The following is a 22,463-nucleotide window of genomic DNA, read 5'->3' on the forward strand; positions in this document are numbered from 1 at the left end:
TTTTCCTCTTTACATTTTGTGAATTCAAGATTATTTTGCGGTCCAGACTAAAAGCTTTGGCGGCGGACCGCCAGTTGACATTGGCTGCTCTACAGCGACACTAGCGGCTGACCAAATCGCTCTTCCTGCAATGCGAACGGGGGTAAACACGGGGGATTTGAATGGGACTTATGTATCTATATAAATCTATACTTTCTTAGGGAAAAAAATATCGATTTATATCGCAGAATCGATAAAATTGCTCAGCCTTAATAAATATATATATATTCTTTTTTGATGACGACGTAGTTAAGTGGCAGGCTGTCTTCAGCATAAGTGCTGTGGGAAACCCTGCGAGTGAAATGAAAATAAATTAATAAATGGCGGCATGTGATTAAAAATAATTAACGCGTTATGCTTGGCCCTTAATCGCATTGCGATTAACGCGTTAATGCTGACAGCCCTAAATAAAATAGCAACAGGTAGTTTTGCATTTTACAGCACTGATTTATTGTTGTTACACAGAAACTACTAGAAGCATTTCCAGGTAATCTCTACACCTCTGTTATTCTAATATTACCTTGAAATGAAATACTGTAGAAACCGGTAGTTTTGCATTTTACAGCACTGATTCATGGTTATTACACAGAATCTACGAGACGTGTTTCCAGGTAAGAAGTCACAAGATTAAACATATCATCTGTAAAGTATTACCTTGAAACAAAAGGGAAATATTTGGAACATAAAGGGTGGATGGATTACAGCATTATAATATGGTAATTACCAAGTTTTATCTAATTTGGAAGGTATTACGCTGATAGTAGCCTATAATACTGTGAAAACATCAACATATATTACCCCATAATTATCATGTTATTACAATATTAATATAACTATACCATTACCCAAATATACATATGGTTATCATCGAACCCTTACCTAGTTATTACATGGGTAATTGCATCTGTTACCTTCTTATTACCCCAGTATTACATCTTATTACTGTGATTAATTACCCAGTTATTTCTTTGTTAATTACATCTTATTACCTATATATTACCTCTTTATTATCACACTGTTATATTTAGCAAACTAAACTTCTGTTTGAAAACAGGTAATGCATTTGTACAAAGGCCGTCTATAAGCAGTGATCGTTAGAGTGCATGTTGGAGAATAGCGCGGACACGCGCTTCACACCGGGAGTGGGCACTTGGCGGAGAAGTGAGAGAAAGAAAAAAAGAGACTTGCTGTCTAGCCAGTGGAGATCGCGTGTGTGCGTGCATCCTTAAGAACTTTAAAGTCGTATAACTTATGTTGTCAGTTCATTGTTAGCTAGATTGACTGTGGCTGTTGATTCGATATAATGGCGATTGTTGAACGCCCTTGCTCACATTTGTATTTTATGTGCATTATTTACAGTACATGCTAGAGTAGTTACACTGCATTAAGATAATGTAATTAATAGTGGGTTTATTGTTATTTGCTAGTCTATATATAATTCCTATGCATTGTGTATGGTAGCCTTTACAAAGTTATTTATTTACAGCGTTTGACCGGCATAAAATCGACATATGTGAGACTGACCGGCTGGTCACAGGTCATGGCCAATCGCATGAAAATCGGCCAATTCCGGTCACCAGCCGGTCAATCGGTGCATCTCTAGCATAAATTAGATCCACCGTACAGTATTTCAAAATAAAATAAGACACTTAAAGCTGGGTAGTCTGTTAAAATTGTTATTGTCTTCTTCCAAAACAGTGGTGAAGAATGCCAGCAGCTAATGCCAAGAGTTGAATTTTCATTAAAACAAAATTATAAGTGGTGTGTTAACTGCATGCCAAAAATAATCAGATCACTCAAGACCAAACTGCATCCTAAGTTACTGTATGGACTGGACTGCATTTCTTATATAGCGCTTTTCTAGTCATCAGATAAACATTCACACACCGATGACGCAGCATCGGGAGGAATTCAGGGATTCAGTGTCTTGCCCAAGGACACTTGGGACACATGGAACTGCAGGGCCAGGGATCGACCCACACACCAACCTTCCGATTGTTAGACAACCACTTTACTGAGCAATAGCTGAAACAATGTAGCATTTAAAAGACAATTTTTTAAACTGAGTGCCGCACAGTGGTCACTACACATAAAACATTACATCACAAAACAGAATAACTGATCTGTTTCAACAGAATATTCTCTGGTCTATCTCTGTTAAATATACGAAAAATTAGTTGACACGTTGGCGTGTTGTTCACCGGTTTGTAACCGGTAAGCTACTGACAATGTTATCTTTACTTAAACTGTGCGCTGCTGCAGAATGAATAAGGGAAACACTGGTAGAGATAGCGAGTTTATTGCATAAAGGGAGATTTTATATAGCAGTGGTGCTAATAATTTAGCCGCAGCGCTGCACCGCTGTTGAATGCATGTAGGGGAAACACTGTTTTGTCTGTTGGCCCGTCTTTTCTCCAAAATACAAAATACTTCCACACAGCTAATTTATTACCGAAGGGGGAGGAAGAAGGTGTGCTAGTACAAAATGATGACACAGACTTGCCATGGGTATTTTATAAAGTACAATATTTCCCACTAAGTATTGAAGTAGAAGTTTAAAGTAATATAAAATGGAAAACTCAACGGAGTACAGTGTACTTTGTTATTTTAGACCATGAAAATATGCAGTATTCCATATAGTCCAATACAGTTGGTAATAGTTAACCTAGAACTTATTGTGTGTGCAGAGTTGTTACTCTTAGCACTATATTATATAGGGGAGAGCCGGGACAGTTGAAATACTTTTTAATTAAACGTAATTTACAAAGTGATCGTATCGCACTGAAAGCTAATATTTTGTCACTATCAACCTACACCTGTCCCCTGTCAAATACAATTGCATTTTCAGCTTTGAACAAAAGTGTTCAGGAATTATTACAGCAGAAGTTGGGCGTGCGTAATGTTTCATTCGTCCTTCCTGGTCGGGACGAGTAGAAACAGCATTGGGGGGAGGGGGGTTTCCCGTTAGTACCGTTATCCTAGACTGATGGGCTGTTAAGGCCACTTATTTGGATGTGCAGTGACCTAACCCACGTAAAAACCTAGCGAAATGACATTTTCCACAATAGAAACATGATATAAATGGGAAAATGTACTGTTCTATCTATAAAAATGGCAGAATCATCCACAGTGCATGATATTTAAAAAAACGCGCTTCATAGGTGACTGCAATGAGTTGTTAAAAGATATTCACGAAGATGTATAGCCCAGCAACAATCTATCTAAAATAACACCTTTTGGGAGTACCATTCATAATATGTAGTGAAATATTGAAGTTGTGGGTAGTTTATATGGCTTAAACTGGACGTTTCATTCGTCCCCCCATGCTGTTTCAATCGTCCCGACCAGGGACGAATGAAACATTACGCACGCCCCACTTCTGCTGTAATAATTCCTGAACAGTTTTGTTCAAAGCTGAAAATGCAACTGTATTTGACAGAGGACAGGTTTAGGTTGCTAGTGACAAAATATTTAGCTTTCAGTGCGATATGATCGCTTTGTAAATTACGTTTAAATAAAAAACTACCGGGTGCGGGGCTCTCCGTGTCCCACTGGAGCTCCGACTGCAGGTCGAGGTCGGCAGCAAAGCTTTCTGGCAATAGTAACGTTGCTACGCTGGCCGATCCCCACTGATGACGGTCCGTCTGCGGCTGCAGGACCTGGAGCTCACCGCACGTGTTTCAGTTTGACTGTTAAAAAGTGTTAAGATAATTAAAAGGTATTTATTTAGAAGCAGGCTGGTTGGTTAGTTGGCTAACGCTAGCTTGCAAAGCCGGACAGAGTTGTCCCTCATCTGGCGATAGAAACCCTGCTTTCCCCGTTCCGTTGGCTCAGAGCTCCACAGCCACAGTCCAGTTACAAATTAGTTTTGCACCAAATGTATCGCAAGAAGTGTTGCAAAAGTCGAGGCGCAGATGAGCACATATGTGAAGTTGCAGTGATAGATTCGAGAGGTTTTAATCACTGAGTTGTGGTTGTGATGGAAAATGAACCTGAGTAAAAATAAATAAAGTACACAAGTAAATGTTGCATTACAAGTTTGCAGCTGTCATTGTGTTCATGCACATATCTACACATTTGTGAATATTATTTCTGCGACTTCAAATTCAGATCACGTGTGTGAATATTTTTTACAAGTGCAAATTTTAACATAGTTCAGATTTTTTGTTCTGCAAGTTCTCACATTGTATTCTACAAGCTTTCACCTTTTGCACCATATTTACCTTCATACACTGCTGGTAGAAAGGGGGAACAGTTTGGTCCATTACGGTGGAAAACACATTAAATATTAATTTAATTATTATATAATATAGTGCTAACAGTAACAACTCTGCACACACAATAAGTTCTAGGTTAACTATTACCAACTGTATTGAACCAATGCATGCGCTCATTAAACGTGACTGGTGATGTGTATGTGGATAGGCACAATATTAAATCACTGTAATAAACTACTGTTGCTAACATATTTCTTTCAGTCCAGGTTTATATAAGCCTTTTTATTGATTGATATTTTTTCTTCTAACGTTACTCTGGTATAACATTAGTGCTGCATATTATGACTGTTCTAAAAGCTTGGATTTTATTTTTGTAGGCTTTATTTACTATTACTTCCGGGTCACGTGGCCAGCCTGTCTTTCTTTTAATGTAGATATTCAAACAGAGAAATAAAAAAAAAGGAATTTCAAAAAACCAAAATCGGACCGTTATTTGAATTTCGTTTAGTCATTTTTCGTTTTTGGATTCCGAAACCAAAAATGGAGAACGGCTCTTTTTTTACCCTTTCTTTGTTTTTGGTTTGAAACAACAAACGAAAAACAGCTGGTTTCTCGTTATTTTGTTTTGTGGTTCAAACGAAAAAACAAACTATCAAAACGTACACGGACCATATTGGCCTTTGAACAATTCATTTTAATTTTCAAAGGATAAGTTAAATCTCAAAATACATTTGGTAACCCATAATTTTGTTGTAATACCAAATTGCATTATCTTGCATACTTACACTAACATCCCACGGTCGATAATGGAAGTCTAATTGTTGTCATAACCACATAATCAGAATTTAATTTATTGTCATTGTAGGTACATAGAACAAAATTAAAAGTGCTGCTCTGTGGTGCAAACATAAAAACACACCCATTACAACTTGTGGTCCTTGAGATGTTTATAATGCTTTCACTCAGTTAAGTAGGCCTCCACAGTTTTATATTAAGGGTTCAAACTCCAAAGGGGTAGAGCCTTATTGTTTTTACTCAGATTTGTTATTGGGGTTCAAACCCCGAAGGGGTAGAATCCTATTGCTTTTGCTCAGGTTTATTATTATTTGCCGTCTTGCGCTGCGACTCAATTTCCTGTGAGATGGAAAGAGCTAGAAACATGAAAGTTGGCCAAGGCATTCGTGCAACCATGCCTACGGTTCCCAAGAAATATGAGCCCAATCGGCCACATAGTGGCACTATAATTAACGACCAAAAAAGCGATTTTGGAAAGGAAACATCCCTCACACCATAAGTCCGATTGACTTGATTGGTGCATTTGGGCGTGGCCTATTTATAACAATTAAAAATATTAGGGCTGAAAAGATTCCTCAAATAATTCGATTACAAAAGATCCTTAATGCAAAATGACTTGCCTCGAAGCTTCGTTAAATCAATGTTACCAACGTTGTATGCTGACAGACGGTGTTTCCGCACGGATAATTATTACTGCTGCACACCAGACGCTGCTCAGTCTGCTGCTGGCGACACATGCTAGAGCGTAAATAGAGAGAGAAGAGACAGGCTGGAGAAAACAACAGAAAGTGTCCAAAGTTTGGAATCAGTTCAAACGTAATTAAAACAAAAACTCTGTACAGTGTGTCTACTGCATAATCTAACTAGCTTACCACAATAATAGCACGACGTCAGTGCTTTAGCATCTCAACAGAAATCAATCAAAAGTTAAGTTGCACATCTTAATGTAATGCATGTATGTTTATTGTATGTGTAGGTTTCCACTGAGTAAAGCCCTAGTTTGATGCTTTGTCCACTCCCTTTGTCCGAATCCACATCAATAAATCCACAGAACCACTGGTAGAAAAATGATATCCGTTTACTCCGTTAGCAACATAAACTTCAGTACAGCAATAGTACAAAAAATAAAAATTATTATTAACGGCAAAAAGGGAAAATAGAAAGATGTCAAACTGTGAGGCTCCACTCTATCCTTGCCTGACTGAACCCTCCGATAACCTTTTTTTTTTTTACCTCACGACTCTTGCGAGAGTATTCTATGCAATTAAGGTGTATACGGTTAAAAGTAAGAATGCAATATTTCCAAAATATCACCAATGTAATATAAATGCACTCTAAATTATCCTTAACATTTTAGATAATTAAACAATTCCTTGCATTACTGTAAATATTAACTAAAAAATATTACCCCCAATTTCCTCAAAATAAATGAACAATGAAATTACCATTTAACACGTAAATTAAAATCTTTTATCAGTTAACTGCATTTAGGCTACTACATTATGCCTTAGTTTGAGGTTGATATCACTGAAAAAAAAATTATTTTAAAAAAACAATGTAATATGGCACTTGAATGCACTTAATATGTTTAGTTTTTTTAGATATGATATTGTAAGCAATGTAGGCAATACAAATGTTGCTTTTTCCGAAAATTTAACCAAACTATTGTTAATTATTGCTCTTCAATAAAACAAAAGTATTTCTTATCCGATTACTCGATTTATCGATGGAATAATCGGTAGAATACTCGATTACTAATATAATCGATAGCTGCAGCCCTAAAAAATATATGAAGTTATGCCTTTTCTCAAGTTACTGGGGGCTTGAAGGAGCTAGAGACATGAACATTGTTAGCACAATTGATGGTGATGTGCTAATACTTCCCATAAAATGTAATTTGGCCCAATGGTGGCGCTATAACTTAGGCCAAAATTTTAAAAGGCCACGCCTGTTTATCGGTGTTTTAAGCCCCCAACGTCTCCTTACAGGCAGCGCTGGCTGAAATTGATGGAGACATCTGACACCACGACCTGAACATACTAACCAAGTTCATTAACATTCAATAAAGGAGGGCAAAATTGCGGGACTGCTGCATCAGTTGTATTGATGAAACAGGTGTGTGCTTGGTTTCACCATTTTTTCTATACAGCATTAAACCATCTGAATTGGTTTTGCTCAGCTTTGTGAAGCTAGAAATCCGTTCAAGCCTTCTGACTTGGTGATTGGGCATCTGTTCAATGCTGCTTGCTGCTTTGACTTTTGGCAATTGGGCTGCTTCCTAGGAGCGGCTGTGGCTCAGATGTGTATGTTTATGTGATAAGCAGAGGCCTGTACTACGAATCAAGATCAACAAGCCCTGGCTTTTTTTCAGTTATCCGGCTTCACTAACCCTAACAACCGCGGTCCCGCATAAGTTGTGTCACGACGGTGGTTAACAACTAGTTCAGTCAACCCAGGGTTTCCCAATCCAGCGGCGCGCGCGTTCACATAAAAGATGCAGTGTTTGCGCACCACAACCAATCGCAAACATCTACCAGAGATGCATATTTTACATAAGAAGAGCAAACTATAATTCTACATAAATATGAAGAACACAGACACGGTTTTACAGGCAAAATGCAGGAAGGAAAGCTGACAAAAAAGCAGACGCTGTTTTGCATAAATCACAACGCCTATCAATATCACTTCCAGTGGTGTAATCTACGTGATAGTAAGCTCCAGGATTTCAATATACCCTATTATAAATGCCCAATGACACGTTACAACATACTTTCTATTATATTTTTGATACATTTTGAATTGTCATCCGTGCTTTGTTCTTAACATCTATAGGCTGAATAAAGGTTGTTTTTTTTTTTTTTACTGTAAATTGGTGCATAAAAGTATATCGGAATGCAGGAAATGAAGTCGTTGATGCTTAAAACTTCCCTGGGGGAGGACACCCAGGCCCCCAAACTATGATATGCCCCCTCCTCCCCCAAAGGCAGATTCTGGCCAATATACAGTACAGTACACCCACTATAATAGCCTACAGTAGACTACACTGGTCACTTCCCCATCAGTCAGGCACAAGATCTGACCATAATTAGTGGGAATGCTGTTCAACAGCATTCCAACTATTGTTATCCTGTTCTTTATTGGGGGAATGCTGTTCTACAGCATTCCACCTATTGTTATTCTGTTCTTTATTAGTGGGAATGCTGTTCTACAGCATTCCAACTATTGTTATTCGTGTCAGCCATTTTCTTTATTTTTTCTTCTTAATCCCTCTTCCGTACGTTTTTTGGCTCTCTGTAACTTCTGCATACTTTCACCGATTTAAACCATTCAACTTTTCAAATGTTCACCTCTTTCAGCTAATGATGGGACTTCTTCAACTTTTTTTCTACTATTTATACTTTTTTAAATTTTAAGCGTTTTATCGCTTTTTTTTTAACATTGACGTGAATGAGAGCAGGCTTCAACTCCTTAAAATCTTCTTCTGCTTCAAAATGTATCTCCTCCTACATTCTTCCACCTACAGACGTGATTCAAACTTTAAAATATTCACAAAATATTCAGCTATCCGGGGTCTACCTTTCAGGTTGATATATTTTACAGTAGGGGTGTGACGAGACACTCGCTCACGAGACAAGACGAGACACGAGATTGGGGTCACGAGAACGAGACGCGATCTTAACACTAATTTAAAGAAAACTTCAGTTAAGAAATATGACTGGGACAAATAGTCTTTACTCAGAGAACCAAGGTTACAAGCTAGGGGTGTGACGAGACGCTTACTCCACGAGACGAGACACATCATGAGATTGGGTTCACGAGAACGAGACGAAATTTCTCGTCGAGGTGAAAAGTTGTCTCGTGAGGCGATGTGATGTCAGCGTGATGGAGCGTGGAATTACTATTGAAGATCCCCCTGCCACTTTTAAATCATTTGTGTGGCAACATTTTGGTTTTCCTGCGGAAATAATAAACAGCGAAAGAGTGACCGACAAGACAAACACAATATGTAAACATTGTAAGAAAAAATGCCGTATACCGCGGCTAACACGAGCACTATGCAAAAAACACTTACAGCACCACCACAGCTCTCTACTAACTACTGCACCCGCGACTCGCGGGTGCAGTAGTTAGTAGTCTTTGGCATTTTTTCTTACAATGTTTACATATTGTGTTCGTCTTGTCTGTGACTCTTGCACTCTTTTCACCTCGACGAGAAATCTCGTCACGCGAGATCTCGCGAGATCTTGTAAAACGAGATCTCGTCACACCCTTATTTTACAGTTTTTGGGAAAAAGCTGTTTAAGTTTAGTGATTATTTCAGGAAAGTTTATCGATTAAACAGAGTGTGTATTGCGCTGCTTAGAGTGGTGATGTCATCGCTCAGAGGGTGAAGCTTCAAAAAAATAATCTTTGTCTCTTCTCTAAAACCTGCTCTCACACCCACAATATCTACTTGTCATACACAATTCATACATCAAAACGTAGGTATTTTTGTCTAGTTTCAGAAAATATGCTCAGTTATGTGATACGTCTCATACTTTTGGCTCAGCAAGCTTCCAAATGACAAGAGTTTGAAATCCTTCTCTATTGGCTCCCATATTAAAAATGCTCTTCAATTCCCAGTGAAACGCACAGCGAACCACTTTTTTAGATCACTGATATGCCCACATTTTTAAGTTTATCAACATAAATTTTATACCGATACGTTCACAAAGGCCTTGTGGTGCTCAGGATAACATCATTTGAGTGATATCTGTTATAGTTTTGGCAGTCTGAGCCTCTGTTTGAGAGCTCATTCTTAGGGACTCTGAATAGCTGAAGCACAGCACAGCTGACAGATTCAGCAGGTGACAGGCTCGTTAACTTGATTACAGACATCAAAGCATGTTTGTAAACATGGCCATTCGTTACCATGACAACACTTTCACAGACACACCCAGATACTACAGGCAGTAATATGAACAGTAGTCTAGATCTGTTGCCTTCCACTTCTTTCTGTCTCCTAATCTGTCTGTGTCTCCCTCCCTCCTTTTCTCTCTCCGTCCCTCCTCTGTTTTTTTGTTTTTGCCTCCCTCCTCCTCCCTCATTCTCCGTCTCTCGCTGTCTCCTACCCTACTTCTGTCTTCCTCCCTCTGTCTTCTTTCCTCCCTCTGTCTGTATCCCTCCCTCCCTCACTCCTTCTTTTTCTTTTCTGTCTCCCTCACTCCCTCTCTATCTCCTTCCCTCCTTCTCTGTGTCTCTCCCTCCCTCCATCTCTCTCTTTCCCTCTCTCTCTCTGTCTCTTTTTCTTTACCTCTGCCTCTGCCTCTTCCTTTCTCTCTCCATCTCTTTCTTTCCCTCTCTCTCTCCATCTCTCTCTCTCTCCCTCTCTCTCTTTCCTTCTCTTTCTCTCTCTTTGTCTCTCCCTCTCAGACCTCACAATGTTCTACATATTTTGTCATTTTTCAACTTTTGACGCCAACAGTTCAGTTTAGCGTCAACTTTTAGCTTTTTAATGAAATTCATACTTCTTAAAACGATTTCCACTTTTTCTACTACTCTCACTACTTCAACTACTACAAACATTCACTGGCCAGTCGTTACCATGACAACAGATACACACCCAGATACTACAGGCAGGAATATGAACTTTAGTCTGCCTTCTCTCTTCTATTCTCTTGTTCTGGTCTGTCTGTCTGTCTTCTCTCGCTCCCCCTCTCTATCTCTCTTTTTCCACCTGCCTCTCTCTCCCTCTCTATCAGTCTCTCTCTCTTTCTCTCTCTATCCCTCTCTCTCTCTCTTTTTCTTTCACTCTCTCCATCCCTCCTTCTCCCTCCCTGTCTCTACCTCCCCCTCTCTTCCTTTCTCTCTCTCTATCACTCTTTCCCTCTCTCTCTCTGACTCTTTCTTTCCCTTTGCTTCTCTCTCTCCCTCTCTATCCTCTCTCTCTCTTTCTCTCTCTATCCCTCTCTCTCTTTCCCTCTCTCCTCTTTCTCTCTCTTTTCTCTCCCTCTCTCTCTCTCATCCCCCTCTCTCCCCCTCTCTCTCTCCCTGTCCCTCTCTCTCTCTCTATTTCCTTCTCTCTCCATCCCTCCTTCTCCCTCCCTCTCTCCCTCCCTCCTTCCCCCCCCCTCTCTCTATCTCTTTCTCTTTCTCTCTCCCTGTCTCTCTGTCTCTTTTTCTCTCTCTCTCCTCTCTTCATCCCTCTTTCTCCCTTCCTCTCTTCCCCATCTCTTCTTTTCTCTCTCCATCTCTTTCTTTCCCTCTCTCTCTCTCTTTCCATCTCTCTCTCTCCCTCTCTCTCTCTCTCTGTCTCTTTTTCTTTACCTCTGCCTCTCTCTCTTTCTCTCTCCCTGTCTCTCTCTCTTTTTCTCTCTCTCTCCTTCTCTCTTCATCCCTCCTTCTCCTTCCCTCTCTTCCCCACTCTTCCTTTATCTCTCCATCTCTTTCTCTCCATCTCTTTCTTTCCCTCTCTCTCTCTCTCTCTCTTTCTCTCTCTCTCCATCTCTCTCTCTCTCTTTCCTCCTCTTTCTCTCTCTTTGTCTCTCCCTCTCAGACCTCACAATGTTCTACATATTTTGTCATTTTTCAACTTTTGAAGCCAACAGTTCAGTTTAGCGTCAACTTTTAGCTTTTTAATGAAATTCATACTTCTTAAAACGATTTCCACTTTTTCTACTACTCTCACTACTTCAACTACTACAAACATTCACTGGCCAGTCGTTACCATGACAACAGATACACACCCAGATACTACAGGCAGGAATATGAACTTTAGTCTGCCTTCTCTCTTCTATTCTGTTGTTCTGGTCTGTCTGTCTGTCTTCTCCCGCTCCCCTTCTCCTTCTCTCTCCATCCCTCCTTCTCCCTCCCTCCCTCCCTCACCCCCTCTCTCTATCTCTCTATCTTTCTTTCCCTTCTCTCTCCTTTCCTCTCTATCCCTCTCTTTCTCTCTTGTTTGTTCTATGCAATGGATATGGCTGATAATAAGTCTTTTTAGTCAATTTATTGAAACTTCCACTTTTGACAGTATTACAGTTTAGCTTACCGCTTTTCTACAAATGTATTTCAAGAAATGATTTTATTATTATATATTATATCATATTAGTGGTGTTCTTCAACTTTTCAATGAAATTCATATTTATTGAACCAATTTCCACTTTTTCAACTATTCTTCAGCTTCAGCTAAAGACCTCACAATGTTCTACATATTTTGTCATTTTTCAACTTTTATAGCCAACAATTCAGTTTAGCGTCAACTTTGAACTTTTTAACGATTTCCACTTTTTCAACTATTCTCACTACTTCAACTTCTTCTTACGGATTTGAGCTATTCATCCAGTTTAGCTTTAGCAATTCAGCTATTCAGCATTCCCACGCATTTTCTGCAGGAAATGCATTTTCTAGTTCCCTCTTCCGTACGTTTTTTGGCTCTCTGTAACTTCTGCATACTTTCACCGATTTAAACCATTCAACTTTTCTAATGTTCACCTCTTTCAGCTAATGATGGGACTTCAACTTTTTTTCTACTATTTATACTTTTTAAAATTTTAAGCGTTTTACCACTTTTTTTTAACATTGAAGTGAATGAGAGCAGGCTTCAACTCCTTAAAATCTTCTTCTGCTTCAAAATGTATCTCCTCCTACATTCTTCCACCTACAGACGTGATTCAAACTTTAAAATATTCACAAAATATTCAGCTATCCGGGGTCTACCTTTCAGTGTGATATCTTTTACAGTTTTTGAGAAAAAGCTGTTTAAGTTTAGTGATTATTTCAGGAAATTTTATCGATTAAACAGAGTGCGTATTGCGCTGCTTAGAGTGGGTGATGTCACAGCTAGAGGGTGAAGCTTCGAAAAAATTATCTTAGTTCCTTGTCTGTAAACTGCTCTCACGCCCACAATATCTACTTGTCATACACAATTTATACATCAAAACGTAGGAATTTTTGTCTAGTTTCAGGAAATCTGCTCAGTTATTTGATACATCTTATACTTTTGGCTCAGCAAGCTTCCAAACGACAAAACTTTGAAATCCTCCTTCATTGCCTCCCATATTAAAAATTCTCCACAATTCCCAGCGAAACGCACAGCGAACCACTTTATTAGATCGCTGATATGCCCACATTTTTAAGTTTATCAACATAAATTTTATACCGATACGTTCACAAAGGCCTTGTGGTGCTCAGGATAACATTATTTGAGTGATATCTTTTATAGTTTGGGCAGCCTGAGCCTCTGTTTGAGAGCTCACTCTCAGGGACTCTGAATAGCTGAAGCACAGCACAGCTGACAGATTCAGCAGGTGACAGGCTCGTTAACTTGATTACAGACATCAAAGCATGTTTGTAAACATGGCCATTCGTTACCATGACAACACTTTCACAGACACACCCAGATACTACAGGCAGTAATATGAACAGTAGTCTAGATCTGTTGCCTTCCACTTCTGTCTGTCTCCTAATCTGTCTGTGTCTCCCTCCCTCCCTCCTTTTCTCTCTCCGTCCCTCCTCTGTTTTTTTGTTTTTGTCTCCCTCCTCCTCCCTCATTCTCCATCTCTCGTTGTCTCCTACCCTACTTCTGTCTTCCTCCCTCTGTCTCCCTTCCTCCCTCTGTCTTCTTTCCTCCCTCTGTCTGTATCCCTCCCTCACTCCTTCTTTTTCTTTTCTGTCTCCCTCACTCCCTCTCTATCTCCTTCCCTCCCTCTCTGTCTCTCTCCCTCCCTCCATCTCTCTCTTTCCCTCTCTCTCTCTCTGTCTCTTTTTCTTTACCTCTGCCTCTGCCTCTCTCTCTCTATCTCTCTCTTTCTCTCTCCCTGTCTCTCTCTCTTTTTCTCTCTCTCCTTCTCTCTTCATCCCTCCTTCTCCTTCCCTCTCTTCCCCACTCTCTTCCTTTCTCTCTCCATCTCTTTCTTTCCCTCTCTCTCTCTCTCCCCATCTCTCTCTCTCTCCCTCTCTCTTTCCTTCTCTTTCTCTCTCTTTGTCTCTCCCTCTCAGACCTCACAATGTTCTACATATTTTGTCATTTTTCAATTTTTGAAGCCAACAGTTCAGTTTAGTGTCAACTTTTAGCTTTTTAATGAAATTCATACTTCTTAAAACGATTTCCACTTTTTCTACTACTCTCACTACTTCAACTACTACAAACATTCACTGGCCAGTCGTTACCATGACAACAGATACACACCCAGATACTACAGGCAGGAATATGAACTTTAGTCTGTCTTCTCTCTTCTATTCTCTTGTTCTGGTCTGTTTGTCTGTCTTCTCTCGCTCCCCCTCTCTATCTCTCTTTTTCCACCTGCCTCTCTCTCCCTCTTTATCCGTCTCTCTCTCTTTCTCTCTCTCTATCCCTCTCTCTCTCTCTCTTTTTCTTTCACTCTCTCCATCCCTCCTTCTCCCTCCCTGTCTCTACCTCCCCCTCTCTTCCTTTCTCTCTCTCTATCACTCTCTCTTTCCCTCTCTCTCTCTGACTCTCTTTCCCTTTGCCTCTCTCTCCCTCTCTATCCTCTCTCTCTCTCTTTCTCTCTCTCCCTCTCCCTCCTCTCTCTCTCTCTCTCTCTCCCCTCTCTCTCCTCCTCTCTCTCTTCCTCTCCTTCTCTCTCCATCCCTCCTTCTCCCTCCCTGTCTCTACCTCCCCCTATCTTCCTTCCTCTCTCTATCACTCTCTTTCCCTCTCTCTCTCTGACTCTCTTTCCCTTTGCCTCTCTCTCTCCCTCTCTATCCTCTCTCTCTCTTTCTCTCTCTCTATCCCTCTCTCTCTTTCCCTCTCTCTCTCTCTCTCTCTCTCTCTCCCCCTCTCTCTTCCTCTCTCTCCTTCTCTCTCCATCCCTCATTCTCCCTGCCTCTCTCCCTCCCTCCCCCCTCTCTCTATCTATCTCTCTATCTTTCTTTCCCTCTCTCTCTCTCATTTCCTCTCTATCCCTCTCTTTCTCTCTTGTTTGTTCTATGCAATGGATATGGCTGATAATAAGTCTTTTTAGTCAATTTATTGAAACTTCCACTTTTGACAGTATTACAGTTTAACTTACCGCTTTTCTACAAATGTATTTCAAGAAATTATTTTATTATTATATATTATATTATATTTTATTAGTGGTTTTCTTCAACTTTTCAATGAAATTCATATTTATTGAACCAATTTCCACTTTTTCAACTATTCTTCAGCTTCAGCTAAAGACCTCACAATGTTCTACATATTTTGTCATTTTTCAACTTTTATAGCCAACAATTAAGTTTAGCGTCAACTTTGAACTTTTTAACGATTTCCACTTTTTCAACTATTCTCATTACTTCAACTTCTTCTTACGGATTTGAGCTATTCAACCAGTTTAGCTTTAGCAATTCCGCTATTCAGCATTCCCACGCATTTTCCGCAGGAAATGCATTTTCTAGTTCCGTACGTTTTTTGGCTCTGCGTAACTTCTGCATACTTTCACCTATTTAAACCATTCAACGTTTCAAATGTTCAGCTCTTTCAGCTAATGATGGGACTTCTTCAACTTTTTTTCTACTATTTATACTTTTTAAAATTTTAAGCGTTTTAACACTTTTTTTTTACATTGAAGTGAATGAGAGCAGGCTTCAAAGCCTTCAAATCCTCTTCTGCTTCAACATGTATCTCCTCCTACATTCTTCCACCTACAGACGTGATTCAAACTTTAAAGTGTTCACAAAATGTTCAGCTATCCGGGGTCTACCTTTCAGGTTGATATCTTTTACAGTTTTTGTGAAAAAGCTGTTTAAGTTTAGTGATTATTTCAGGAAATTTTATCGATTAAACAGAGTGTGTATTGCGCTGCTTAGAGTGGTGATGTCATCGCTCAGAGGGTGAAGCTTCAAAAAAATAATCTTTGTCTCTTCTCCAAAAACTGCTCTCACGCCCACAATATCTACTTGTCATACACAATTTATACATCAAAACGTAGGTATTTTTGTCTAGTTTCGAAAAATATGCTCAGTTATGTGATACGTCTCATACTTTTGGCTCAGCGAGCTTCCAAATGATGATAATAACAAATTTGCCTCCATCCGCTCCAATGATAAAAGAGGTCCATCTTTTCCAGCGAAGAGCAGAACGAACCACTTTTTAAATCACTGATATGCCCACATTTTTATGTTTATCCATATAAATTTTATACCGATATGTTCACAATGGCCGTGTGTCTCTAACGGTCAAGTTGCTGTTTCAATAGCATGTACTGTTGTGGATTTATTAAGTCTTGTTTGAAGAGTTCTCCCACACTGTCTCTCACTAATCAGGTGTGGGGATTAATGATCAGAGGCTTTATAAGTGCTGAAGGAACATTGTTTGTCTGTTCTGAAGATAGCGCAGTGGTTATGGCACATGGCTAGGGTGTGGGGGGCCCAGGTTCAAATCCCACTGTGGCACATTAATCATGTTCCTGGCAAAGGTGTTATTTGACTTTTTCAACTACTCTCACTACTTCAACTTATACTCTCACTACTTCAACTTATTTTTACGGTTTTAAGCTATTCATCCAGTTTAGCTTTAGCAATTCAGCTATTCATGTTTTATTTTGCAAACACACACATGCACACACGCAAGCACACACGCAAACACATATACACACACAGACAACAAAGGGAGGCTTTATAAGTACTCAAGGAACGTTGTTTACCTGTCCTGACTATAGCACAGTGGTCATGGTGCGTGGCTGTGGTGTGGATGGACTGGGTTCAAATCCCACTGTGGTACATTAACCAATGTGTCCTTGGCCAGGATGGCAATTGACTTCTTCAACTTATTCTTATGGATTTAATCTATTCATCCAGTTCAGCTTTAGCTATTCATGTTTTATTTTGCAAACACAACACACACACACACACACACACACACACACACACACACACACACAGACCCACACTCAAAGACAGACAAAGTCACACACACACACACACACACAGACACAGACACACACACACAAAGACACAGACCCACACACACACACACACACACACACACAAACACACACACACAAACACACACAGACTCACACTCAAACACAGACACACACACAGACAGACACACAGACCCACACACACACACAGACACAGACACACACAAACACACACACATACACACAGACACACAGACACACAGACACACACATAGCACACACACACACACACACACACACACAAACACACACACAGACTCACACTCAAACACAGACACAGACACACACACACGGAAACACACACACACACACACACACACACACTGATGACACTTCAAAGAGATCTCATCACAGACATCAAAGCAAGTTTATAAACAAACCCTTTCACAGACAGTCCACTTGAATGGACCTTTATCACAGCAGACATGTTGACTTGTCATAGTAGGAAAAGCACAGCTGACAATGATAACCTTAAAGATGGCTCAGTTCCATCAAGTGTTCCAGTAAGATATTTCAGTGAGTCAGCATGCACAATACCAGGACCTCTCCTAAGTGGAATGCATCCATCATTAATGGTTTAATACCAGGACCTCTCCTAAGTGGAATGCAGCCATCAGTAATGGTTTAATACCAGGACCTCTCCTAAGTGGAATGCAGCCATCAGTAATGGTTTAATACCAGGGTCTCTCTTAAGTGGAATGCAGCCATCAGTAATGGTTTTGAATACATGTGCTTTTCCTGCTATGACATGTTAACATCTCTGCCGTGAAAAAGTCTATACAGCTCTCTGCATTTTTATCGGTTTCTCACAGTATTTGTCATCTTCTCTCTTCTTCTGTCCTTTTATCCTCTCTTCTCCCGTCTCTCCTTCTCACTTTCCTCTATTTCCACTTATTTTGGCCCCATTCTTTTCACGCAATATATTTCACATCTCATCTCAGCTAGATTGATGCTTTTTCGTTCTATGCAGTGTATAATGAAAATATTTCTTCTTTCAGCCTTTTCAACTTTCATCTTTAACAGTATTACAGTATTAATTTGTTTCATATTTCTGCATATGTGAGTCATTATCAGTTAGAAAATCTACTCAGACCTCACAGTGTTCTACATATTTTGTCATTATTCAACCTTTAAAGCAAACTGTTCAGTTTAGCATAAACCTTTAACTTTTTAATGAAATTCATACTTATTAAAACAATTTCCGCTTTTTCAACTATTTTCACTACTTCAACTTCTTACGGATTTAAGCTATTCAACCAGTTTAGCTTTAGCAATTCAGCTATTCAGCATTCCCACGCATTTTCTGCAGGAAATGCATTTTCTAGTTACACTTTTGCTTTCCATGAACTGTCGTTACTTTAGCCTTTTATTTCAGTTGCAACCCCAGCAGTGGTAAGCTGTGAGAGAAAATAAAAAAATAATATCAAAACATAATTATAACCCATGTGTGTATTGGCAACACATGGCTGAAGAAGCCGACAAATAGCCTATATGTAATTCCCTCCGCTTAAAATCTATATCTTTAATAAAGATACCCATCAGTGAATGTTAACGGGGTTGTCTGTCTCTAAATGTTTTAACTTTTATGAGCGCACCCCTCTCTCTCTCCGCGCACCGAGCTCCACCTGGTCTTGTGACGCCGTTATCACTCAAGTATTGATTGGTCAGTAGGCGGTGCTTTAACACTGGTTCATCTCTAATCTCCAACTTAACCTGCTCCCGACCAGGTTAGGCGTTCAGCATAAGTTACCATGGCGATTGAACCCGGTAACAAGTGATCCACCTTGATGATACAGAAAACCCTGGGTTGAACCTGAAGTTAGTTTGTTAACGCCAAATCTTGCTTTGTAGTACAGGCCTCTGGTGGCACCTTATATGGCAGCCTAGGCCACAGTGTATGAATGTGTGTGAATGGTGCCTGTAATATGTAAAAGCGCTTGTAACTTGTAACTGCTAGAACTACAACCTTCTGTTGGCCGAGAAAGGGTTCAAACCCGCGAATCGCAGCTTGCGGATATATTTTGTAATTCCTTTTTTTTATGATTCCTTAGTTACTATTAGTGCACTGTCTCTGTCTATTTGCTGTGTTTGTGTGTTTTGAAGATGAACAGTTCTTGTCTGGGTTACTTTGTAGGTGATGACCACTGAGGAAAAACAGGGCAGGAAGGCTGCTGACGACTACCACCGGAGGGAACTGCACAAGCCTGCTACATTCTTTAACCGCAGCTTTGAATTACCCTACAGTAACCCCTACTTTGAGCCAACATTTAACTCCCCTCTTCAAGACAGACGAAGGGTGAAGCACGAGAGCCTGGACGACTTACAGGCATCCACATACTTTGGACCGACCACAGTCTCTGAGTGCGTTAGCAGCAGGAAGTCCAGTAACAAAGCAAGGAAGCAGCCAGCGTGGCCGGTAAAGAGCCTTAGTCTCAACACAGAAGATGGGCCTTCAGACGTTGAGAGGTCATTTCTGAACAGCAAACCACTTAAAGAAAACCACCACCGCAATGTCAACATCATAAGCACTGACAACGAGCAGCATTTTCAAAGCTCAAAGGAAAAGGTAGTAGCTTCTCCATGTGGCCTTGCAAAGACAACTAATGGAATAAAAAACAAGGATGTAGCACTGATAGTAAGTGGTTCTGTGGGTTTGGAGAAAAGAGACACAGCCAAAATATTTAAGGACAAAAATATGAACAGTCTATCCTTTCAGGAAATGGACAGCTCCTCTAGTGTTGGGACTCAAACAGAGCAGCCTGAGTGGAAAAAGGTAAAGGAATACCCAGCTAAGTACAGTGAAAGAGAAAGTCACACCTTCAAACACTGTGATGAGGACTCTGAGGTCATTAGTGATGACATAAGTGACATTTTTCGTTTTCTGGATGATATGAGTGTTTGTGACTCTCTGGGCCTTGTCCAATCGTCATGCTACAACAGTAATGGGTCTGTCTCTCAGGTAACACTAAAATCTGAAGGCGACAGCTCCCCTGAACTCAACACGGTCAAACTAGCCAAGTCGAAGCTGGATCGCCTCTTCCATTCGCTAGAAAACACAGACGATGAGCTCAAATCGAGTGTGTGCAAGCTGGTTATGAGGATTGGTGAGATCGAAAAGAAGCTAGAATCTCTGTCAGGGGTTCGCAGTGAGATCTCCCAGGTGCTTTCCAAACTCAATAAGCTGGACGAGAAGATCCAGGAGCCTGAGGTCAATGGGAGACACGGGAAGACAGCATCTGGATCTGGATCCACTGCCACCACCGACAAGCCACAGCCCCACCTTCATCCACATCCCGACACTACCCTCTCACCACGTGTTTTCCAGTGCCACACCACCGGTCACAATGTCAAAATGGACAATGGCACTTCAGGGGAGTGGTGCTGCTCCGATGGGAGTACCAGCGATAGCCTCAGGGTAAAAGCTCTAAAGAAGACCATTTTCACCAGGAGGTCGTCCCGCTCACTCAACGAGGAGAACAGTGTCATTGATTCAAAGGTCGCCAGCATCACCAACTCCCCGCGGGACTGGAGGACAGTCTCCTACTCTTGCTGCCCTGGAGATGAGAACAAGGACCGAGACGGCAATGGCAGACACCGGAAGGCTAAAGAGGTAAATACACTTTTAAATTCACTTTTAAATCAGACAGTATTTCACATATGTTGAAACTAAAGCATGGATTTAGTAAATGGAATAATTAAAAAGAACAGATGCTGTACATTACAGAATAGAAGTGTAAAATATAGACAATTACTTATACTGTATAGAAACACAAAGACAAAGAATCAAAGTGAAAAAAAACTCAATGGGAAAGGAGAGCATTGTTGTTTTCTGCACACGTGCCGCATGATGGTTCGCATACATAGTGACATAAACAGTGGCACAACCACACAAACACACCATGCATCTTGCGCACCCAGCAGCCGCTGCAGCCCACGTGTTAGGGAGAGAGAGAGGGAAAAAAAGAGTAAGTGCTGAGTTTGTTGGTGAGTATGAAGTTAGTCGTAACTGCTTTAGCAGCTTTGATGCTGTGAATGTTGATCTTTTAACTCTAACCATAAATTATTCTCAAAAGGTCTTTAGCAAATGAAGCAAAAGCCTTACTGTTTGCATTTTATTTTGTGAAGTGGGGGAGAAATTATATATATGTTGATGGACAGTAGGAGTGAGGCATATAGTTACAATCTTTTATCACTAAATATGATATATCATGGTATCGATGTATATTGTGACATATATGAAAAATATTGTTGAGAAACTGACCTACAGGACTGTCTGTTTTTGTTGCCATTAATTGCCATTAAACGGTCCTGCACATTGATTTGTGTCATTGTATTAAATCCCTGACTGCTTCAAAATGTGTATAATCACACAGTAAATAGTATTATGTGGCCCAACACTAATGGACACTGAGCTCTGTGGAGTATCCAAACCGCACGCAGTATATATATATATTAACTCTCTTTCTTCATATAGTCAAATAGTTCAGTAACTGAATTCTGTTCATAAAATATTGGTGAATAGCTACAGTGACAGACTGGTTGGTTGTGAATAGAATCTGTTAGTGTGTGGTGCGCTGTTCTGGCCACATTGTTGCTGTATGAAGTTTTATTTTCAATATCTGTTAAAGGAGAATTCCGGTCGATTTCAACCCGTAGCTCCGTTGTTTGTAAATCAGGAGTACTGTCAGTAGTGAGAAAAACGAAAACAAACGGTGCCGCCTACACCGAGTTATCCTCCTGCTAGATTTTGCACCCAACAGTCTTAAACAAGGCTTAAACAGGGCAAGTTTTAAACGCGTTTTTAGCCTCTAAACGTGTTCGAAATGCCATTACTAGTGCTTAGCCATGTGCAGTTATTCCTTATTTATTTTACTGTTATGGCTGGTTGCACTTGATGCGGGTACATGGTGGTGCTCGTGTGGATACTGTATCGCAATGACCACCGAGGAAGAAAGCCTGTGCTGTAAGGATACAGCCTGGTCTGGACGGGTCAACGGACATTGTTTCGCCCATACAGAGAGGTTTCCCCATCTGATCTATAAGGATGATCTAACCGGACAGACCTGATGGCCAGCTGTCTAATGAGTGAGTACAACAGGCTTTCGTGACTCTGTCTAGCTTAGGTACATTTGTTTTTAGTTGTAAATACACATTCAAAACACTAATCAAAACACACCTCTTCAGATTAGCTTTCCACATACAATAATCTTACATTTCTCACCTGATAGTTACTGTTTTTATTGTTTTTAATTGCTTGTTGTATGTGTTGGTTTTATTGCTTATCTGTTTTTAATGTGATATATGTGCTGGTTTTTACTGTAAAGTGTCTTTGAGTATGATGAAAAGCCCTCTATAAATGAAATGTATTATTATTTATTATAAATAAATGCCTCACTTCTTTAGTGAAATAACCAAAGCTCTCCCTCTCGTAGCACCAGAAAAACATTGCCTACCTGTGTTATAGCAGCAATCAGACAAGAGTACCCCTCCCCAACTGGAAGTTACACAGGAT

The 22,463-nt window shown here is 40.2% G+C and overlaps 1 protein-coding gene across 2 annotated transcripts in view; it reads left to right on the top strand.

Moving 5' to 3' along the window:
• The window catches only part of minar1 (membrane integral NOTCH2 associated receptor 1), a 137,012-nt gene that overhangs the window by 15,773 nt on the left and 98,776 nt on the right, over window positions 1-22,463 (top strand). For both annotated transcript variants that reach the window (XM_028576130.1, XM_028576138.1), the window contains exon 3: window positions 19,086-20,561. In XM_028576130.1, the coding sequence (XP_028431931.1) occupies window positions 19,086-20,561 (1,476 nt within the window). The remainder of the gene's footprint in view (window positions 1-19,085; window positions 20,562-22,463) is intronic.

Source organism: Perca flavescens, chromosome 1, assembly GCF_004354835.1.
Source record: "Perca flavescens isolate YP-PL-M2 chromosome 1, PFLA_1.0, whole genome shotgun sequence".
Lineage (NCBI taxonomy): Eukaryota > Metazoa > Chordata > Actinopteri > Perciformes > Percidae > Perca > Perca flavescens.